Genomic DNA, 22,418 nt, shown 5'->3' with positions numbered 1-22,418 from the left:
TCAAATTAGACAATAGACTTGTTTGTAAATATGAGACCATGACCTTCTATCCTAAACTAGACCTCTTTGGCCATAACCAAAAGTTTGGTAACGAAGTCTAACATTTTCTTGTTAACATAATTTTAGAGATAAATTACATTTTGCACCCTTAAGTTTAAGGTCAATTGCAACATCATACAACATCTTTAAAACATTTTAATCACATATATTTACTTTTAGTTCATTTCAATTTCATACCATCATTAGAAATTTGTTAAGTTAATGGTCAAGTGATGATGTGGCAAATATGAGGACCACATTTGTGCTGATGTGGCAGCCAATTTTGCACCATGTGAATAAAAAAGAAAATAAAAAATATTAATTAATAAAAATAGTTTTTTGTATAATTAAAATTTTGGAAAATATAAAAATAAAATAAAATTATTTCCTCTCTCCCGTCCAACACCCCGTCGTCCTTCATCCCCCGTCCCGCCGTCATCACCTGCATATCAGTACTTAGAACATCATCTGCATAGTCGAAACCCATTTCGAAACCCATCTTGAACATTCACAAACCCATCTCCAAACTCATCTCGGAAATCTCTTCCTTCGTAATCTAGATTCGGCGAGATACCATTCACAATCCCCAACTCCCACAACCTTAGATCCAATCCAGAATCCAAAACCCAAAACCCTTCGTCTCTCTCGACATTTCCGTCATTGCGACCAACAGAGTTGTACATCCTCCAAATCGCATCATCGCTATTCTTTTAAACTGCACCACCACAACACTGACCCACCGCTGTTCTTCCACACCAGCACTCATTTGATTGTCAAATACCAAAATCCCCTTCCGATTTCGTTGCTGGTTACGTCTCGTGGGTCTAATCGACACCAATTCGAGGTTATAATGATATAAATAGATGGATGAGGTTGCTGGAAATAGGTGGGAGGGCGACAGAGGGGGCAATAGGTTCTGACCTTTCCTCTATTTTTTTTCTAGGTAATCTATTTTAGAACATACACACTGACACGCCCCGATCCCGATATTCCCTAAATACCAGGATAAGCACGTGTTGGCCAATACCCGAAGGTGACGAAAGTCGTTTATTGAATGCAAGTGCTGAGAATAAGGAATATATAAGACTTAGAAATATAAAAGAATAATGAATATTCATTTAAGGAACATGTTCAGAGCATACAACTAACTAGAACACTAAAAGAAATAATATAAAATTGAATGAGTAAAAGAATGGGTCATACACCGAGAGAACTCGAAGATGTCGATGCGGAAGTGCCTTGACGTCGGGATTGTATACCTCGATTCTAAGTCCTGAAGGGGGCGCAAAACAAACATGAGTGGACCAAGCTATATATATAATAAAACAGTTATCAACATACTAACCCCCAGGTTTTATGAAAACACATATATATCATGATAAACATAGGTTTTCCGAAACTTAGCATGCCGTGCAATGTCTCAAATCATAACTTGTATATATAATAATCACTAGTGAATGTCCGATAATCCCCAGGCCCCATGCCGGCTCCCCGTCTCTGAGCAAACAGTTAGAGGAAAATACACTTCAGACCCCATGCCGGCTCCCGGTCCCTGTGCTAAATAGCCAGAGGAAACACACTCCAGGCCTTATGCCAACACCAAACCATCGTCCGAGATGGACCGGAATCTATTCCTACGTCCTGTAGTGGAAAAAGACCACTAGGTAAGTACAAAACCATTGAACATATATATATATATACATATATTTATTGAAAAGCAACTTCATAGTATAAAGTCATCCATCATCTATACTATAAAGAGGTGTTCGAAACATGTTCTAAATATCATATCGTCATCCATCGGATATTCTATAAGAACACGGGTTATAGGAAAAATAGTAGTAATTCAATTTAGCCTCAGTAAGCATGTTATCTCAAAGCGTTTCATAGAACATAATCATTAAATCATGTTTTTCATTTATGCATTTCTACTATCAAAACATGCATTTTTAGAAATGGTCCACTCATAGATATTTAGCCGTCGAAGAGCCACGCAAGCTAGTAAGGACGGAATGCCACTAACAATTGTATCGTTAGTTTTCGAACATATTAGGTTTATAACTTATTTTTTTGCTTTTGGGTTTGTTACTTATTTTATTTTGGTTGCATGTTAATTTAACTTGGTATGAATGATTGCTATTTCAATTTGTATGAAATTTGGGAATACCAAACCATCCCGAAATACTGAAATTATTTTGGGATTCCTAAAAATTGGGAATACCGAAATTTTAGTTTGGGATTGGTCTTCAAATTCCCGTTCCGAAAATTTTCAGTTTGGGATTCAGGATCCCATTTTTGGTTTGGAGTCCCATACCGAACCACCCATAGTTTAGGTTGCGGGGGAGGGGGAGGGTTCGGTTGAGGGGGGGGTATTTTTGGGTTGCGGGTCGGTTCTTTGGGTGGGTGGGGGTTTGGGTAGCGGTGAGGGGAAGGAGGTTGAAGATGAATAGTAGTGGTGATGGGCCTATTACATATGTTTTAAAAAATATTCGCATAAAAAGGTATTGTTTATTTTTAATAATTTTTTTCTTATGTGGCATGTCAGTGACGTCCACGTCAGCAAAAATGTAATGCCATGTTATCACTTAACGGTCAAATTGATAGTTTGACTAACGGATGTATGAAATTGTAATAAAATTAAAGTTTGTATATGAAATTGTAATGTTTTAAAGATAATATATGAGGTTGTAATTGCATCCAAACTTCAAGGGGCAAAATATAATTTCCCCTAATTTTAGTAAGAATAAAAAATATAAGTTTTTAGAGTTGGTTTTGACTTTGTGAATAATAATGTATAAAATGAGCTTATCTAATATTATTTTTTTCTAAAAAATTGTCAGTAACTGCATATTATAGACAAGATTTCTTTCTTTCTTGTTTGCCTCTTTGATTACGACAAGATTTGTTTCTTTCTTGTTTGCCTCTTTGATTACACAAGATTTCTTTCTTTTCTTGTTTGCCTCTTTGATTGCATGTGCCCATCATAAAGCAATTGACTTTCGGAGAAGAATTTACATGTAACTAAGACGTGAAGTGTGATGTTATCTAAAAAATTATGTGATGTTAAATGGGGAAATTAAAAATACCTAGAGGCATGTGATTGGCCTAATATAATATTGCCGTAACATCTCAATTGCATGTAATTTTTTACTCGAGTTAAGACTTAATAAATCAATGAATGGATTGAACAAATTACAATCTGAATACTCGCATTCATGGTCATTTTACACAATCACAACACTTTTACATAAAAATTTATCAAACATTCTTACACTACTTTTTTATTAAAAACACTTTTACAATACATTTTATCAAACACTTAATTGTTTTATTTTAAAATTGTTTATTCTCATATCACAATATAAACAATTTTTCAAAACCACCAAAATACCAAATTAGCCCTAACACACAAGGCAGAAGACGAATTCAAACACTTCTATTAAAAGTAAGACAAAAACACCCAACAAAAAAAACCACAACCCTATTAGATAAAATCTCTGTAAATATTTTGCATATATCTATGCCTTCTCATCGATGCTTTGGAATAGAATCTGAGTTTTCCTTGTTCAATATTTCAGGGAGTTCTCAATATCCACCACAAACCGGTACTTCACATCCTTCTTTATAAGCCTCTCAATTGCTTCATTCACATACTGAATCGGAACTATTTCTATGTTGGGATATATTTTCTGAGCTGCACAGAAGTCTAGCATTTCTTGCATCTCTTTCGTACCACCCGCCACGCTACCAGATATCGATTTCATACCTGTGAAAGAAAAAAAAAATTAAAGATCAATGCATCTTGTTCAGCTAATCAGTAAACTACTGCATTGTTTAATGTAGCATAAAATCACTAATTTTCCAAATTTTAAAAACACCAAAACTTTGAGCAATGAAAATGTTGCAGTACCCAGAATTAGGCTCATAGGACTCAGTTTAACTTCATTTGGTGCCCCAACCATGACAAAAACGCCGGCAGTCTTCAGAAGCAACATGTACATATCAAATGAGTGATCAGCAGATACCGTATCGATGATGAAGTCGAGGGATTTAGCCATGGCCTGCATAAAATGAAGGTTAATACACTCATTACATTCAAATATGTAACAACTCATAACATAGTGCAAATAATGACCAAATTTGGAAGGCTTGTGCATTTCTACCTTCATCTGTTCTTGGTCGGATGAGACCACGAAATTGTCTGCACCAAGCAGAGTTAGAGACTCCTCTTTCTTTGATGTGCTTGTGCTGAAAACTGTTACATTCAGTCCGAAAGCCTTACCAAATTTCACGGCTAAGTGACCAAGACCGCCGAGGCCAATCACGCCTAGTGATTTACCGGGTTGGTTCATCTTATGGCGTATCATTGGAGAATAGACAGTAATGCCGGCGCAAAGAAGAGGTGCTGCTGAAGCCAATGGATAGGATTCTGCTATCCTGAAGCAGTACCTGTATAAATTCAAATACATAACCAACAATGTCATTGATTTCTCATGGAATTGAAAAACTTGACTTATAATTCCTTGAGCATTAGGCAATTAGGTTATATGATGCTGACATAACATGAAATATCAACCATGCCGTTAATGCTTATTTTAACACATTAATTAGTAACGCTACGTGGCAGTACGACTGTTATCAAACTAAAAAATTTCTGATGAGAGGACACAAACGACACCAACCTTTCGCAGACAACAATGTAAGTGGAAAATCCGCCTTTTGTCATGGTACCATCGATGTCGAGACGATTGTAAGTGTAAACAACTCCTTTTTCACAGTAAACTTCAAGGCCGTCATTACAGTAATCACAATTTCTGCATGAATTAATGTAAGTTCCCACTCCAACATGATCACCAACTTTGAATCCGCGAACATTTGAACCGACCTCTTGCACAATGCCGGCAATCTCATGTCTGTAATTTGTACATTGAGCAGTAGTTAACTAAGAATTAATCATATGACAAAAATAAAATCATGAGTTAATGGATGAACATATATACGTACCCAGGCACTAAAGGATAGGTGGCATCCCCATGTTTGTTCTTTGTCCAAACCACTTCAGCATAGCAAACTCCACAGTGTGTGATCTTTATGGAAACATCGTCACTCCCAACAGCCCTGCAGATTCATTAACAAATTCATTGTTAAGTAAGCAGTACGTTTTTAGCATGCAAATTATTAATTAATTAATCGAAATCGAGCGTACCGGCGGGCAAATTTGTAAGGGGAAAGAACCCCAGACTCATCTCTTGCAGCCCATCCCAGGCAATCCTCCCCCTTATTTGCATTTTCTGAGCTCATGTTGCTTGCATATATATGTAAGAGATCGAACGAGATCGTCAAGTAGTTGTGGGTTTGTTGATATATAGTAAAACGAGACCTATTTATATACTTGCAATAGGCTTTAAGGAGGATGTAACGATGACGCAAGGGCATGCGCATATATCACTTCATCATAACTATTTGAGAAATTAACAAGGAAAAAGGTGGTCACGAGTCACGACTCTTATCTCTTATGTTCATGGAAGTGGACCTATTCTTAAACCGTATTAACTAATTAAAATAATGATTATGGAATATTGGATCCTAATTAAGTGTCCTAATTGACTATGTACGAGGATTAATGTCCTTGGCCGACTCTATAGCTGAAAGGTGGAGAGAGAAAATTGATCTGAGAACCTATGACTGGCGGATGTATTGAACCTCGACCGAAAAAGCATCTGATCCCGCCAAAGATCGAGTAGGAGAGAGGAGACGATCGTCTTCTCTTAGTGTGGCTTCACTGCAAAAAGTAACTAACGTCATCTTCAACCGATGACTGACCAGATAGCTCGTTTTAACCCTCTGGTCCTTCAAGATATTAATATTTTAATGAACAGTACATGATCATATATGCCTTCGTCTCCAACCGAGGATCAAAGGCCATAGGGCTTGTTTTAGCCATGTCAGAAAAAACCATCTCCAATCGAGGGCCATAGGGCCAAACAAAATTTATTATTTAAATTTAAAAACTACAACAACTTAAATTAAAAAACTACATCTTAAATTAAAAACTACAACTTAAATTTAAAAACGACAAATTAAATTTAAAAACTACAAATTAATGGTGTAGGAATGATGAATGAATAGTTTAGGTATTTATTGGGAAAAAATTAGAATTTTTCAGAATTTAAAACAAAACAAAAAATGGGCCCAAAAAACCAAAAAATAAATAAATAAATAAATTGAATCCAACGGCTAGCTAACTAGCTGTTGGATTCAAATTTTAGTTTTAGCATTCCTGTCGGTTATAACCGACAGGATTGAGAGTTTTTCTGCCCAGCCCTCCAGCCCTTTTAGATTCCTTGGCGGCCTCTCAAATTCCACGAGCCATCTGGCCTAGCCCTCGGTTGGAGACTGTTTTCGAGCTATTTTCGGGCCTCTGGCCCTTTGGACCTTTCGGTTGGAGATGGCCTAGGTAGCTCCGAGGGTTTCCTTTTCCTTCTTAAATTGGTATGACATAATTCGAAGAAAAACTTATTAAAAAAATATCACTAAATCGTAATAATAATGACGTTTATAGTATAATTTAGAGAATGAAATAGGCATGTAATACTAATTGTTAATTTTTGAGCCCTCTGATCTAGCCCTTGGTTGGAGATAATTTTTGAACGTTTTTCAACCCTCTGATCATCTGGACCATTCAATTGGAGATGGTCTTAGGCCATCTCTAACCGAAGGGTCCAGAGGGCTAGAGGGCTGAAAATAGCCCTAAAACCGTCTCCAACCGAGGGCTAGGCCAGAGGGCTCTGGAATCTGGGAGGGCCCCACGTGATCAGAGAGGGCTGGAGGGCTGGCTGCTTTCGGCCAGCCAGCCAGCCCCGGGCTGGCTATTTTTTTTTTAATGTTTTCCTATTAACCGACATCATTAAAGAATAATTTTTTAATACTGTCGGTTATAACCGACAATAATAGTTATTGAAAAGCAAAATTTTTATTTTTAATTACTATTAGTGTCGGTTATAACCAACACTAATAGTTTGAATTTTTTTCAATATAACGGCTAGTAGCCGTTGTATTAACTTTTTTTTTTTTATGAATTTAAACTTCTTTTTTTCCCTTTTTTTTTCCTTTTCATATGAATCAAATTTTGTTTCATATTTTTTTTCAATTCTATTTTACAAAATTTGTTTCAATTTTTTTTAAATTCTATTTTTTTTTCCTATAACTTCTATTTTACAAAATTTGTTTCATATTTTTTTTAAATTCCATTTTTTTCCTATAACTTTTACAACAACAACAACAACAACAAAGCCTTTTCCCACTAAGTGGGGTCGGCTATATGAATCCTAGAACGCCATTGCGCTCGGTTTTGTGTCATGTCCTCCTTTCGATCCAAGTACTCTAAGTCTTTTCTTAGAGTCTCTTCTAAAGTTTTCCTAGGTCTTCCTCTACCCCTTCGGCCCTGAACCTCTGTCCCGTAGTCACATCTTCGAACCGGAGCGTCAGTCGGCCCTCTTTGCCCATGTCCAAATCACCGGAACCGATTTTCTCTCATCTTTCCTTCAATTTCGGCTACTCCTACTTTACCTCGGATATCCTCATGCCCAATCTTATCCTTTCTCGTGTGCCCACACATCCCACGAAGCATCCTCATCTCCGCTACACCCATTTTGTGTACGTGTTGATGCTTCACCGTCCAACATTCTGTGCCATACAACATCGTTGGCCTTATTGTCGTCCTATGAAATTTTCCCTTGAGCTTCAGTGGCCTACGACGGTCACATAACACGCCGGATGCACTCTTACACTTCATCCGTCCAGGTCGTATTCTATGGTTGAGATCTCCATCTAATTCTCCGTTCTCTTGCAAGATAGATCCTAGGCAGCAAAAACGGTCGCTTTTTGTGATCTTCGCTAGATTGCTCCGGTCATTAGTGTGGATAAGTATATAAATGAATAGAGATAGGAAAGCAAACACAAGATGTACGTGGTTCACCCAGATTGGCTACGTCCACGGAATAGAAGAGTTCTCATTAATTGTGAAGGGTTTACACAAGTACATAGGTTCAAGCTCTCCTTTAGTGAGTACAAGTGAATGATTTAGTACAAATGACATTAGGAAATATTGTGCGAGAATGATCTCGTAATCACGAAACTTCTAAGTATCGGAGTGTGGTATCGTCTTGACTTGCCTTATCTGTCTCATAGGTAGATGTGGCATCTTCTCTGGAAGTACTCTTCCTCCATCCAGGGGTGGTATCTTTAACTGGTGGAGATGCACAAGGTAATGTATCAATTTCACTTGAAGCTTACTTGTAGTTTCAGGCTTGGTCAAGCGCGATACAAACCATGTAGTAGGAGTCTCCCAAGTCGCCGAGCTAGGGGATCTGCTGAAAGAGGTGACAGACAAGGTAAGCAATCAGAGCTCCGGCTGATTGTTCACCTTCTCCCCATCTTGCAGCAGCATGAAGGATAAAGAGAAGAAAGATGAGAAGAGATGATATGGGATACTTTTGCTTTTGAAGAAGTAACTTTCCACAGGCTTATTCTTGAACTGAGCTGGAGGGTTTTCTGGTTTCCTCCCGAGCCGACTGAAGAATTTGAGGGTCAAAACAAGTCCATCAAATCTAGAGTACGTTCGACCCTGCTGATATGGGATACTTTTGCTTTTGACAGAGTAATGGATGTATCGGCACGTGTGCTGTTACGCTTGTCTCCACATGCTTCCTTGTATCCTTCGCACTTGCCCTATCTGTTCCTCAAGCAGATGCGGTATCTTCCCTGGAAACATAAGATGTTGAAGATGAGTACTCGAGAGCAATGCCAGGTAAGTAATCAGGTAAGGGGTTCCAGGCAGTCAGTTCCTGGCTGGAAGCTTGATTCCAAGTGCTGATTGATTGCTCTCTTTCTCCTTGTCTTGCAGGTAACAACAAGGCCAAAGGAAAAGACAGGGAAAAAGCATGATATGGGATACTCTTGCTTTTAACCCTGATGATATGAGATATTCTTGCTCTAGTATAGCTTGTTTGCAAAGGTATTATCGGGGGGAAAGAAAGCTGAATATTTCGAAAGGCTTCGTTGGGAGTGCCCTCTCAAATATGAGGAAGGGTTGAACATTTTTGCAGGTCTGCCTGTCCGTTGGGGATGGAGGTCGACATATATAGGAGTCTCCCTAACAACAAGTAGTAATGCTATTCCTTTACCCTGCTTGGTCATAGCACGGTAGTGGGAGCTACCAGCTTCACATGTTTTAACTCTGTCAGAGCACTTTGAAAAAGTGGTATGTGCTCTCGAGAAGTCTTCGACAGAATGCCCATAATTTCCGCAAAGCTGAGTGTGCGTGTGACAGGTGCTGACAAGGCTAGAAAAGTAGGTGCCTCTTCGATTTCTGAGATCGGCCCTCGTGGTCTCTGAGCAGCCCAGCTTTTGAGAAAGCGAGCGTCTCTTCGATTGATTCGGAGAACGATGCATCTTCGATTTTTAAGAAAGCAATCATGATGGGGGTCTGGCTCTCGAGATTCGGGGAGTAGTGTCACTTCGATTTTTGAGAAAGTAATCATGTTGGGAGTCTGGCTCTCGAGATTCGGAGGGCGGTGCCTCTTCGATTTTGGAGCAAGCAATCTTGTTGGGAGTGTTTTCTCGAATGTGAGTAAAGGTTGGGCATGTTTGCTAGTCTACCTTGCCACGAAGCACAGAGGTTGACACACAGGGATTTTCCAATTATCCAGCAATGGTACTGTTCCTTTACCCTCTCTTCGATTTTTGAGAAAGTAGTCATGTTGGGAGTCTGGCTCTCGAGATTCGGAGGACGGTGCCTCTTCGATTTTGGAGCAAGCAATCTTATTGGTAGTGTTTTCTCGAGTGTGAGTAAAGGTTGGGCATGTTTACTAGTCTACCTTGCCACGAAGCACAGAGGTTGACACACAGGGACTTTCCAATTATCCAGCAGTGGTACTGTTCCTTTACCCTTGTGGGTAATAATATGGTAGCTAGACCTTCAAAATTTATGGGTCTAAACTTTGTTAGTGCTGTTTCTTTGCTATTCTTTTACCTTTCTTGGTCAGAGCGATGTAGTGGGAGCTGCAAGCTTTACGTGCTCAATTTTGGCAGAGAACTTTGGCAAAGTTATCTGTGGTACCCATGAGCTAGTGTTGCGTGTGGGAAGTGGGTGATTGAACAGTAAGATTCATGTGTTTTCTACTTCCTCAGAAGTCTTCGACAGAATGCCCATAATTTCCGCAAAGCTGAGTGTGCGTGTGACAGGTGCTGACAAGGCTGGAAAAGTAGGTGCCTCTTCGATTTCTGAGATCGGCCCTCGTGGTCTCTGAGGAGCCCAGCTTTTGAGAAAGCGAGCGCCTCTTCGATTTCTGAGATCGGCCTTCGTGGTCTTTGAGCAGCCTAACTTTTGAGAAAGCAAACGCCTCTTCGATTTCTGAGATCAACCCTCGTGGTCTCTAAGCAGCCCAGCTTTTGAGAAAGCAAACGCCTCTTCGATTTCTGAGCAGGCGCCTCTTCGATTTCTGAAGATCCGTCGAGTGCAGATTTTTATAGGGGCTGGCATTAAGTTCCAAAGCACACTTGAATCTCCACCAGTAGAAGCTCCATTCTTGCACTTCTAAGATCTTGATTTGTCCAACCTCTTCTCTCTTCAACACCTTTGAAAATGTCTGGCCCCTCCGACCGTCGTTTTGACTTGAACCTTGTTGAAGAGGCAGCCCCGCCTTCTCCAGACAACATATGGCGCCCATCCTTCGTCTCCCCTACTGGTCCTCTTACCGTTGGGGATTCCGTGATGAAGAATGATATGACTGCTGCGGTGGTGGCCAGGAACCTTCTCACTCCCAAAGATAACAGACTACTTTCCAAACGGTCTGATGAGTTAGCTGTTAAGGATTCGCTGGCTCTCAGTGTTCAGTGTGCAGGTTCTGTGTCTAATATGGCCCAACGCCTATTTGCTCGAACCCGCCAAGTTGAATCATTGGCGGCTGAGGTGATGAGTCTCAAACAGGAGATTAGAGGGCTCAAGCATGAGAATAAACAGTTGCACCGGCTCGCACATGACTATGCTACAAACATGAAGAGGAAGCTTGACCAGATGAAGGAAACTGATGGTCAGGTTTTACTTGATCATCAGAGATTTGTGGGTTTGTTCCAAAGGCATTTATTGCCTTCGTCTTCTGGGGCTGTACCTCGTAATGAAGCTCCAAATAATCAACCTCTGATGCCTCCTCCTTCTAGGGTTCTGTCCAGTACTGAGGTTCCGAATGATCCCCCTCCGGTGCCTTCTCTTTCTGGGGCTCTACCGACTGCTGAGACTTCTCCTAAGCAACCCTTGTGAAGGCTCCCTCTTGTTTGTTTATTTTGACTCATGTATATGTACACATTTGTAGCTTATCGGGGATATCAATAAATAAGTTTTCCTTTATTTCAACGTATTGTGTTAAATACACCAAAACCTTCTTTGCTAAGTTCTTTGAATTTTCTTTTGTTGAAGCTTGTATGTTGAAGCTTTCTGAGTGGAGCATGTAGGTTGGGGTAGTGTTCCCTTAATTTCCCGAGTGAGGAAAACTTCTCGATTGCCTATAACTTCTATTTTACAAAATTTGATTCATATAACTTCTATTTTACAAAATTTGTTTCATATTTTTTTAAATTCCATTTTTTTCCTATAATTTCTATTTCACAAAATTTGTTTCATATTTTTTTTCAATTCTATTTTTTTCCTATAACTTCCTAGGCCATTTATACAACATTAAATTAAATTAAGTAACATGAAACAACATTAAACAATATGAAATTGTAGTTTTTAAATAATAAATTATGTTTGGCCTTATGGCCCTTTGGCCCTCGGTTGGAGACGGTTTTTTGTGACAGGGCTAAAACGAGCCCTCTGGCCCTTTGGCCCTCGGTTGGAGAAGGAGGCCAATATGGCCCTGTACTGTTCATTAAAATATTAATATCTTGGGGAATCTTGGAGGGCCAGAGGGCTCAAACGAGCCATCTGGCCAGCCTTCGGTTGGAGATGGAAAAAAAGAAAAGGAAAAAAAAAGGGGAAAAAAAGAAGTTTACATTCATTAAAAAAAAAAAAAAAAAAAAGAGGCCTAATAATACAACGGCTACTAGCCGTTATATTAAAAAACATTTCAAACTATTAGTGTCGGTTATAACCGACACTAATAGTAGAACTATTAAAAAAAAAGAATATCTTTAATGCTGTCGGCTATAACCGACAGCAATAGGAAATCATTAAAAAAAAAATAGCCAGCCCGGGGCTGGCTGGCTGGCCGAAAGCAGCCAGCCCTCCAGCCCTCTCCGATCCTGTGGGGCTCTCCCAGATTCCAGAGCCCTCTGGCCTAGCCCTCGGTTGGAGACGATTTTAGGGCTATTTTCGGCCCTCTGGCCCTCTGAACCCTTCGGTTGGAGATGGCCTTAGCGTCTCAAAAGAGTACCCCCAATCAGCACCTAACTAAAATTTAAATTCAGACAGGAACAAATCCAACAAAACGACTAGTCGTAAATGATGAGACATTTTTAAACCATCAAAATAATTTCCCTCCACACACACACTCACACTCTCTCTCTCTCTCTCTCTCTCTCTCTCTCTCTGTGTCCCGCTGCGCAGTCCCACAATGACTGACACACAGCGTACTGCTCCGTCCTAATTCATACTGCAAACCCTAATCTCCCCAATTCCCCTCTCCGATTCTTCCATTTCCGATGGCCTCCGACGGACCCGATGAGCCCTGCAACTCCGAGACCGAACCGGAAACAATAGCCCTAAGAATCAAGCAGAAGCGCTCCCGCCGCGTGAGCTTCGCCGACACCGAGATCACCTCCGTCCACATATTCAACCGCGACGAGGAGTACGACACACCTCCCGACCCCAAGCCCCGACCCAGCTCTCAAAACGACGTCGCACAGGCCGAGAACCCGGTGATAGGGTTTTTTAGGGACTTGGGCGGTGACAGCGACGATTTTAGGGATTCCGATGACGATGACCAAAACGACGACGGGAGTAAGTCGTTTTTCAGGCCAAATGGATCGCCCTCTCCTGGGAGTAGTGTTCCGGGCTCTGCAACCTCCAACGACGGTAAGCTATAAACTTTTATCTTATTTTTTGATTAATTAGTGATTAATACACAATTAGGAAAGAAAAGGGAGATTCTTTAGAGGATGTTAGTACCTAATGCCTTATGTAATTGGTGCTTTATATTACCAGCTTACGTTATAATCGACTTTAAATTACTCGTCAGGCTGCAGATAATTGAATTTTTGACAGCATCGATTTTTGTTTGTCTAGGTAGTAATTCCACTGAGTAAAAAATTCAAGTGTCTTAGTGGAAAATTATAGTGCATTTTATGATTTATTTTTGCAGAAGACAATTTCTTTGGCCCTGTATCGGCCAATTTCATTAGACCAGGACGGTTATCTGATTCCGCGGCCTCAGATGATATTCATGAAGCTACATTGGATACTACAGCATTTTCAATGCATTACCGCAGTCTTGCAAGGTCAGACTCCGGAGGAGATCTCAAGACCCCAACGGCAGTGCGCCTTGCCTTTGAAGAGAGGACGCCAATCCATAGTACCAATGTTACTGATTCTGGAAGTCTCATGTCTCTAACAAAACCGAAGATGCTTACTCCTCAGTCTTCGGTCCCTGCTGATAAGGTTAGAAGCGGCGAAGATTCGAATGACATGAGTATTATAGAAGAAAACCCACATAAGTACGAATATGGAAGACTATCTCCGTCATTAGATGCACTTTTGGCAGCAGGCAGCAAGGATCTGCATGCTGACTCTGTTGCCGTCCCTGCCAGTTCAATGTCACCAAAGGGGGATGAGGTATCTGCATCAGATGAAAATGAGATTGGCCACATGAGAAATGGTAGAACTACTGACACGCCTAATGAGGCAGAATCAGTTTCTTGTATCAAGTTGAGTGAGGGAAATGGTGGTTCGTTTCATCAAACTGCTTATGATGCATCATCTAACAGAGGTCGTAATCCAGCTGCAGGTGACTTTGTTGATGGCCAAATCCAGACTCCGAATCAATTAAACAATGTAAGGATGTCTTTTGCAATCAGGATTTGATAGACCCATTAGCAGTTTGGTTTGATCTCATCCATTTGGTATTTTAAATTAGTAGATTTGATGATGCATGTCTTAAGACTCTTAGTTGTTGTTGTGAGGATTGTGGTTGTGGTGTTGTTAGAAGGGTGAAATTTCATGCACTTGAACCAAAAAGGTCCTGCCAGTGCATATGATTTTATGTACTTCGAAAATGAGTTTTAATAATGGTTCAAACAGAGAGTGCCAGTAGCTGATTTGGAAATTTGGAGTGTAGCCATCTTATAGCTTTTGTTGTTTGATAAAATGGACTGTGACTGTTTTGTGGGTGTGGGAAATAAACACTGGACTTTTCTATGGTTGGGTTTTGTAACAAAATAATGCGTGAGAAACCCCCTCTGTTTACCAAAAAAAAAAAAAAAAATAGTGTGTAAGAATGAAGGTAATGTAGTAGCTTTTTATGTGAGATTAAGTTGTTTGAGGTTGATGAAATTTGGCTGTTCAAACATGAAGGGTTTCAGTAGAAAAATTTGGAAGTTGGATATTTGGATTGGACAACAGAAGCTGATAGTTTAGTTTTCAGCTGGAGTAAATGGCCTCAGTTGCCAAAGATTTTGTCCAGTAGTCTAGTTGCTGTGATGGATGATGATTTATCGTATTAAAGTACATTTTTAATTTTAATTGTCACCATGTTATTATTGTAGTTGCATGTCCATAATCAACTTGTTCTATACTTAAATACAAATTTTACCATTATTCCATTCGATCTACACCAAAAAGAAACTAAATATCTGTTGTTATCTTATTAATAGCATCATCTTAGAGTTATCATGCTTAACAATTCAGGACTGGTCCTATTCCTGTCGACTTTAGCTTGCATAATTGATGCATTATTAGTGCTTGCATTCTAATTAACTATTCATTCTATTATATTATATGTTTACATTACCAGTGAAGAAAGCGGGAAGTGTTAAAAAATTAGATAAATGTGAGTTTTTGTATCGGTGAACTGATGCACAGGTTTGTTTGCAGGTGAATAAGGAATTTACTGAAGTTGGATCTCCAAGGGATATGAAAAAATTGGAGTTAACTGCTGTTAATGGCAAAGTCCTACCAGAATTCAATAGTGAAGCACTTCAGTTTAATGTGTTTGTCCAGCATGAACCTGCTTATCAACATTCAAGTCAAGGCATGGTTCAAGAATATTCTCTTAAGGAGAAAACATATAATAAAGATCAACATTTGGACCAACAATATAGATCACCGATGGAGGGGTCCATATTATTGTTATCTGCTAGACATCAGCAATCGGTTTGGAATACTCCTAATTTGGCAAGACACTCAAGGATAGTGACTCCATCCTCGAAACAACCAGGTTCCTTTTTAAGTGCGGAACACACGAAACATAATGAGTGGGTTTCATCAATTCAGAAAAGTATTTCTAGATTCACACTTCCTGAGCCTTCTCCTTGTGCTTCTAGTCTCAAAGATGGAATTGAAAAATTAAAATGTAGATTATCAAGTTACTCATCTGTGAATTCTCCCATAAAGAATGTTATGGCTGACATTAGCAAAGATCTCCAGTGCAAATTTTCTAATTCTCCTACTGCTTGTTTAGAGAAGCAAACAGCTATGCCTGATCTCAACAGTGGACAGAAAAGCTTATTTAACATGAATAGCAATGGGAATGAGAACCCAATAAACATCAGTATGTTGAGCCAGGTTAACGAGACCACAGACCTTGATAAAGATGAAGAGCCTCAGCATAGCATGGTTACAAACACTCCTTTGAAGGATACATTTGGCACACCAAGAAAAGCAGTGGCTTCACCCTCTCAGCTGTCATTATCAGGAAGCAAAATGACACACCACCTCCTGATGTTAGAAACTCCCACTGAAGGATTATTGGTTTCTGCTGGAACTGCTCCCATATTGGCTGGTGAGCGAGAAGATAGTCCTCCCCATCTGCAAATTGAATCTGAAAAGAACTTCCAATCACCTTCAAAAGGTGCAGTCATTCTAAACAGCCCAGATAAAAGCATTCCAGGTGGAGCAGAACCACTGCATTCTAAACCATATGTCTGCAGCAGCATGACTGAACAATACCTTCAGGTCTGTATATTTGCTAAATTTTAAAAGGACATGGACACTGCGCCTATGTTTTATACCACACAGATTTGTTTGTCTTTGCATTCCATGTCCATTCTATACACAGTAGGCTGGGTGTTGGGCTAATATTTACTCAAATTTGAAAACAGCTTTATATAGTTTCCCATGCTTTAGTTGGCTGCTGTTAAATACTAGGCTGTTCTATTTAGAGATATCATTACTTGTTCTGTGTTGCTTAGGGGTTTGACATTTTGTTCGGCAAATGGTCAATGCAGAGCCCTTCCAGTAAAGAGTCAGCTGAGAACCCCTCCACGAAGGGGCGAAGTCAGGGTCCACCCTGGGAGAATCCAACCCTGAATTCTACTGGGAGAAAGGTAACTCAGAGTCCCCTCAAGAAAGTGCCAAGTCAGAGTCCCCACAGGAAAGAATCAACTCTGAGTCCTCCCAGAAAAGAACTTACTCCAAGTCCTGGAAGAGAACCAATTCGAAGTCCCTTTGTGAAAGAGCTAACTCGAAGTCCTATTGTGAGAGACCCAATTCAAAGTCCTATTGTGAGAGAGCCAATTCATAGTCCCTTCATAAAAGATATGAATCAGAGTCCCTCAAGAAAAGAGTCAACAAATAGCCCCTCCAGGCTGGATTCATCTTATGCAGCTGACACTGAGAATATGCAACCCTTTGCTGGGAAAGACCTAGTATCCCACGAGTCCAATTCAAATGGTCATCCTAGTAGTGATGACTGTTATCAGGGAGTGTATAATTCACGTAGTCCATTTACAGGGCAAGATTCAGAGAAATCTGTTGGACGGAAACGACGAAACCTAGGAATAATTTCTGAGGATGGATACTGTACAGATATGATCCCCAGAATCCAGAAAAGCCCGAAAGTTCCCAGAAGTGAGAACTGCAATCCAGAGTTCATGCTGCATCAGTCAAATAAAGGTTATGATGGCAGAGTGAAGTGTGGGGGCGATACAACATGGAAGTGCTGGACTGATGTGTGTGTACTATTTCCTGTTTTGTGATAACTACTTGAATAGCCAGGTTCTCTGGCAGATATGATAAGTATTTTATTTTCATACTTTTTCTTATTTCAGTTTTCCCTCTTGCAGATTTTAGTAAAATTCTCAGGAGATACAGAACAACTGCTTTCTCCATCGGCAAGAAAACTAAATTTAAGAGCGGTATATTCCTTTTTTTAATTACTTCCTCCCAAGTAAAATCTAATCTGGGTGATAGAATTAACCATCTTATGGTTAAGCTTGTTATCTGTATCTGTTGGTTGACATTACTGTTTTATCATGATCATGTAGATCGGTGTGCTGGATGATATGCTGGTCCACCTATTGAAGGCTAAAAAATATGGGACGTTGTGTTCTGAGGTCCAGTCTCAGGTTTGCTGAATTAAATGGTCAATCAGGGTCTGTTATGGACATGTTTACATATTATAGTCGGACCAGATAGCATTCTTTAAATCTAATAGAACTTCTACACTTTCAATTTGTATGCTAATAATGTATTTAATGTGTACAGAAGTTCGACTGCATCAATGTTGGGCATAAAAGGTGGTGTCTTTCATCATGCCTTTTTTTTTTTTTTTTTTAATTCTTACCTGTCCAGGAATGTGGGTTAGCTTAATAAGCATTGACATTAACCTTTGCAGAGTAGCTGAAGCAAGATTGCTGCTTTATAAAATAGTGTATGAAAAGGCAAAATTGCAGTTAATGCAAGTGAAGCGCGATAAATTACAGGTTTGCATTTTTTTTTTAATATTAATTAAGGTTGGCTCTCTTATGTTTTTCATTTCTAGATATGCATACAGTTTGTCACCTGGACTTACACTTGCCTGCAGAGTAGAGTACAGCTCTTACGCTCAGCAATTCAGAAGTCTCAGATGCTGAAATTGAATTACATTCGTTGTCAGTCTGAACCTAGTGAATGGCAGACTCATGTTGATGATAGTCATCATCAGTCCTCTTTAGTTAATTCTGAGGGTGAACAAGAGGTAATCATCAACTCTAAGATTGGGAATCTATTTACCATTTTCTTTGTCCCTGTAATCGTAGCTTCAGTAATTGTTCTTGCCAATTTATCTGTCCGGTGTTTCTCTAATTTTTAACAGAAGGATTTTAAACACTTCGAAAACTGTTACAAAGATTATAAACCAGAGAAACCTTTTGTAACTACAAAGCAAGGTGAATGATTTTTTTTTTTTTTATTTATTTATTTATTTTTAAAAGCCATTACATGAGATTGTATATTTGCAATAGAAATGCGATTTTATTAATTTCTAGGCAGACCCTACTTTATTGGGAATATATTAATCAGAGTTAAGTACTATTCTTTAAAGTTTTCCTGTGAACCAAATTCCAAGAAAGATGCAGTAAATAAATTTATTAGTAGAATTTGAAAACAGGTGACAGGTTTCTGTTATAAAACGTTCCAGAAAATTAAATAAGATGAATACAGCATAAGAAAACCGTTCTTCCTCCTTTGTCTTTCTCAAACAACCAGTTCAGCTTATAGATATTACAAAAAATAAGTATGTGAAGATAATGAAGTTTCAGGTCATGAGTTTTGTTTATATAAACCTTTTATTGTCAGGCTTCCTATGATAATGTAAGCACAATGAGGCAGGAGCTTAAAGCTTTAGACAGAGATGTAAAAAACTTAAGCAATTTCTTTCACATCCAATGCAAGTTGAAAGGAGAACCAAGTTGCGCCGATACTATTTCATTAGTTCAACATCAACTGAAGACAAGAGCATGTTGCAGGATTATATGTCATGATTTACAGGTATTTTTTACATGATATGACATTTTGCAAACACGAAATAAATGTCTTATGTCACTAAGAGACTCCTGTGATTTCAACAGCTATGGAATATTGATCATTTTGAGATTAAGAATGGCCATTACAACATTCTTCTCAGTTATCATGGTTACGTCTTGCAAAGGTTTTCTCTCTTTCTCTTTGGATGTTCTTTTGGCTAAGTCATGGACATTTTCTTTCTTATTACAAAATTCAAGTATGACATGTGATTTCATGTTGATGATATACAGGTTTATGGGTACTGTGGGCCCAACATCAAACATAGCCATCTCACACAATATGAATGATATAAAAATCACAAAGGTACTGAGGTCAATAAGTTGTTTATTTTACTATTCTTTTTCTAAATGGTTATATTTTTTAACATCAGGAATTCCCAAACATGGATGTTCAAGTTGCATTTGGTTTTGTGCTAAATGCTGAGGCCACCGAAAAAAGTTCTGAGTTGAGATGTTTGCCTTTGGCACAAGAAACACAAGTATGTTACAATTTAAGTGAATGGAATATTACGTGCATTAGTTATAGTAATTGTGATACTGGGTTTCAATTCCCATAGGGTCAAAGTGGATAATATGTTTCTAACTCCACATTCTGTACTGCTTTTTCACTTTGGTCTATATATAATGCAGGTAACCCGTTCACTGCTAAGAAATCTGCTAGATGTGGTTGAGGAAGTGCACCTGGCTCGACTTGAGATTGTAAATTTGATTCAAACAAATTTTCAAACTCCATCTGGTAACAAAATCTACTCCTCTAAATGTGATAATCAATTTGTTTATCTGAACTTTCACCTCCACATATAAAGTTATTTTTGTACTAAATTGTTGGTGATATGTTCTTGTTTATAGCTGAGCAACTTGATCTGAAGCTTTGTTTCCTTAACTTTAAGAGTGGTAGACAAGTGGCACTGACTCTCGACGTGACCTGTTTGAAAAGGTACAATCCTATCCAATTTCCTTGACTATCTCGTTGCTTATTTAATTTGGAAATTTATACCATATTAATTGGCTTCATATAGTTGAACCAGTCACGTATAATCAGTATTAAAGTATTCTATCACCGCTGCAAATTCCTGTTGCACTTTTAGATTTTGTGCCCATTTATCCGTTCTTTGTATCTGTATACATTTAATCATGTTACTTGGCCCAACAAACACATTCAGATTCCTAAACAATACTACACTCTTCTGTTTTTATTTAGGTTCTTAGGTGATGACTCGTGGGTATCATGATCATCATGTGTGGTTAACAATGCAATAATAATAATGCACTTCAAAACTGCCCTCCTTGTCTTTACCACCTTAAAGCTCTCCGAAATGCTATATGGACTACTTTGTTGGCCCTCTGTGTGACAGAGAACTCTCTGCTTCTTTAGAAACAATGTGAAACTCCTTGTGATTATATGCAAATGTTCGTTGTTACTTCGTCTGTCAATATCCTCTATGCCTTTCATACCTCAATGTGCTTTATACGCACATATACCTTAGTGCTTTTGAATAAATGGTGACTTGTTTGTTGCACATATACCTTAGTGCTTTTGAATAAATGGTGACTTGTTTGTTGCACATATACCTGAGTGCTTTGAATAAATAGTGACTTGTTTGTTGGTTTCTGGACAGTGGGATTTATCCCTCAGAGATCCTTCCGCATCAGATACAGGCTTCCGAATCTGCAGTAGAAAAGCCGCTGCCTGAGTCACTTTTAGCTGAAATACGAGCTGCAGCGGAGAGTCTTGATTCTGGATATACGAGAATAATGAGGCTCTGCAAGTGTATCTCCAACGTGGTGTAACTTCACACACACAGTATTTCCAAGGGAGGTCAAACGCGTCGCCAATACATCGTTGGAATTTACCTTAGGTCACCCTAGTTGCATATTTAGCTAAAGATAGTTCGATAACTCGGGTTTTTCACCCAAATCCTATAGGACAGACTCTTGTAATCGAGTTCTATCGCTCGAACCGTGCATGGTCACGCTAACATATTGAACTTGGCGAGGTTGAGCGCACATTCTTATCTTTTGTTGTAAGTTCCAACATTTATGATCAGCAATGTCTTCGTATTTTTGCTATTGAAAGACCAAAAGAAAGAACAAATTGTTAGTAGGGCTTTCCAAGGGGACAAATTTATTTATTTCTTTTTCGAGTAAATTGTAGTTATAATTCTTTAATTTTAACTTAATTGGAACAATGGTCCCTCAACTAAAAATCAATTACCATTGGTCTCTCAACTCATCAAAACGTGCAGTTATGGTCCTTCAACTAAAAATCTATTACCATTAGTCCCTCAACTTTAATTCAACTAGAGAAATGGTCCTTTAACTTAAACCCAATTGTAGTAATGGTCCTTCTAACACAACTCGTTTTGACAAAATTTTTGACGTAGTTGACGAAAATGATCATAATTACAGACTTTGATGAGTTGAGGGACTCTAATTATATAAATGGTTATTCCAACATAATTTATTTTGACAAAATTTTGATGAAATTGATGAAAAAGACTATTAGATACACATTTTGATAAGTTGCGGGACCAATGATAATGAATTTTTAATTAATGGATCATTGCTCCAATTTGATTAAAGTTAAGGGATTATTATTCCAATTTATTCTTATTTTTCAGACCAAAAGAAAAGTGGATAAGGAATATTTTGTTGCTGCGATGTCGACTAGATATTTTCTGAAAAATTGGAATCTCCAATTTAAATTGACAGGTGGATCTGTCTCTGTGGCCTACCAAGAGCTATTTTCGGCTTGTAAGGTAGAAGATATTTGTCCCAAACGAAAAAAGTGCAAGATATTTTCTTGATCTTTTTAATCTTAGAAAAAATCTGAGTTGAATGGTCAATGGCACCCAACCTTTTTCATACGGGTAGTTGCCTCGGTGGACCGTTTTTCCATATTTGTTATTAATTTGCTTTCTGGTTTTCTAAAATTGTATCTGGACGTAGCTTTTTAAGGGACAAGTTGAGATTTTCACTTGGGCAAAATGGTAATGTGCAAGAGTTTTTCCAATGGATAACTCATGAGTCATAACTGAGTGACGTGTCCTATGTCGAGATTGAGGGTTGCTACTTGCTACTGATAATTGTCTTTCAACACTCATTAACGGTTTGATGGTCATTCAATCGACCAAAATAGTATTAGGCAAGAGTTTGTCCAATGAATAACTTAGTTGTTGGCGTGCTCTTTGTTGAGTTTGAGAAATGCTATTCATAATTGTTTTTAAACATGCATTAACGGTTGACAGTCACTTGCACGCGTGAGCACGCTTAGGTTTGAAAAATGCTACATAATTTACCTTTGCAACCACAAACAGTTGATAGCCACTCATGCGTAATGAAGTTTCTCACCTCCAATTTGAAAATGCTTGTTTTTATTTTTTATT

At 38.7% G+C, this 22,418-nt stretch overlaps 2 protein-coding genes across 4 annotated transcripts; one reads left to right on the top strand and one right to left on the bottom strand.

The window, feature by feature from the left end:
- Positions 1-3,345: 3,345 nt before the first annotated feature.
- On the bottom strand, positions 3,346-5,406 carry LOC103405069 (probable cinnamyl alcohol dehydrogenase 1). Its single transcript, XM_070816963.1, has 6 exons — positions 5,246-5,406; positions 5,044-5,157; positions 4,722-4,952; positions 4,203-4,488; positions 3,950-4,100; positions 3,346-3,805 (listed from the first exon to the last, which is right to left on the bottom strand). The coding sequence occupies exons 1-6, from the start codon at positions 5,338-5,340 to the stop codon at positions 3,606-3,608; spliced, it is 1,077 nt and encodes a 358-aa protein (XP_070673064.1). The 5' UTR covers positions 5,341-5,406; the 3' UTR covers positions 3,346-3,605.
- Positions 5,407-12,578: 7,172 nt separating this feature from the next.
- Positions 12,579-21,181, top strand: LOC103405246 (uncharacterized). 3 transcript variants are annotated; one of them, XM_017324323.3, is made up of 16 exons: positions 12,579-13,111; positions 13,398-14,086; positions 15,125-16,204; positions 16,477-17,199; positions 17,314-17,385; positions 17,515-17,595; positions 17,735-17,766; positions 17,865-17,952; positions 18,054-18,206; positions 18,806-18,997; positions 19,078-19,157; positions 19,264-19,336; positions 19,404-19,511; positions 19,663-19,768; positions 19,882-19,969; positions 20,652-21,181. In XM_017324323.3, the coding sequence occupies exons 1-16, from the start codon at positions 12,739-12,741 to the stop codon at positions 20,821-20,823; spliced, it is 4,110 nt and encodes a 1,369-aa protein (XP_017179812.3). In that variant the 5' UTR covers positions 12,579-12,738; the 3' UTR covers positions 20,824-21,181. The 3 variants fall into 3 exon arrangements, with proteins under 3 accessions (XP_017179812.3, XP_028953134.2, XP_028953135.2); XM_029097301.2 differs by having other exon boundaries at positions 12,581-13,111; positions 17,515-17,583; XM_029097302.2 differs by lacking the exons at positions 18,806-18,997; positions 19,078-19,157; positions 19,264-19,336; ... (2 more) ...; positions 19,882-19,969; positions 20,652-21,181 and adding an exon at positions 18,324-18,419 and having other exon boundaries at positions 12,581-13,111.
- The last annotated feature ends 1,237 nt before the right edge of the window (positions 21,182-22,418 follow it).

Source organism: Malus domestica, chromosome 17, assembly GCF_042453785.1.
Source record: "Malus domestica chromosome 17, GDT2T_hap1".
Lineage (NCBI taxonomy): Eukaryota > Viridiplantae > Streptophyta > Magnoliopsida > Rosales > Rosaceae > Malus > Malus domestica.
The sequence above is the reverse complement of the archived record's forward strand: the minus strand, read 5'-3'. Positions and strand labels throughout refer to the sequence as shown.

Excerpts from the sequence above, each read along its gene's own strand:
- LOC103405069 (XM_070816963.1), bottom strand. The coding sequence starts at position 5,340 with ATGAGCTCAGAAAATGCAAATAAGGGGGAGGATTGCCTGGGATGGGCT. Across the intron at positions 4,953-5,043 it reads ACCTATCCTTTAGTGCCTGG|ACATGAGATTGCCGGCATTG; the intron begins GTACGTATATAT and ends TACAAATTACAG. Across the intron at positions 4,489-4,721 it reads TACATTGTTGTCTGCGAAAG|GTACTGCTTCAGGATAGCAG; the intron begins GTTGGTGTCGTT and ends GAATTTATACAG.
- LOC103405246 (XM_017324323.3), top strand. The coding sequence starts at position 12,739 with ATGGCCTCCGACGGACCCGATGAGCCCTGCAACTCCGAGACCGAACCG. Across the intron at positions 14,087-15,124 it reads CTCCGAATCAATTAAACAAT|GTGAATAAGGAATTTACTGA; the intron begins GTAAGGATGTCT and ends GTTTGTTTGCAG. Across the intron at positions 19,337-19,403 it reads ATGATATAAAAATCACAAAG|GAATTCCCAAACATGGATGT; the intron begins GTACTGAGGTCA and ends TTTTAACATCAG.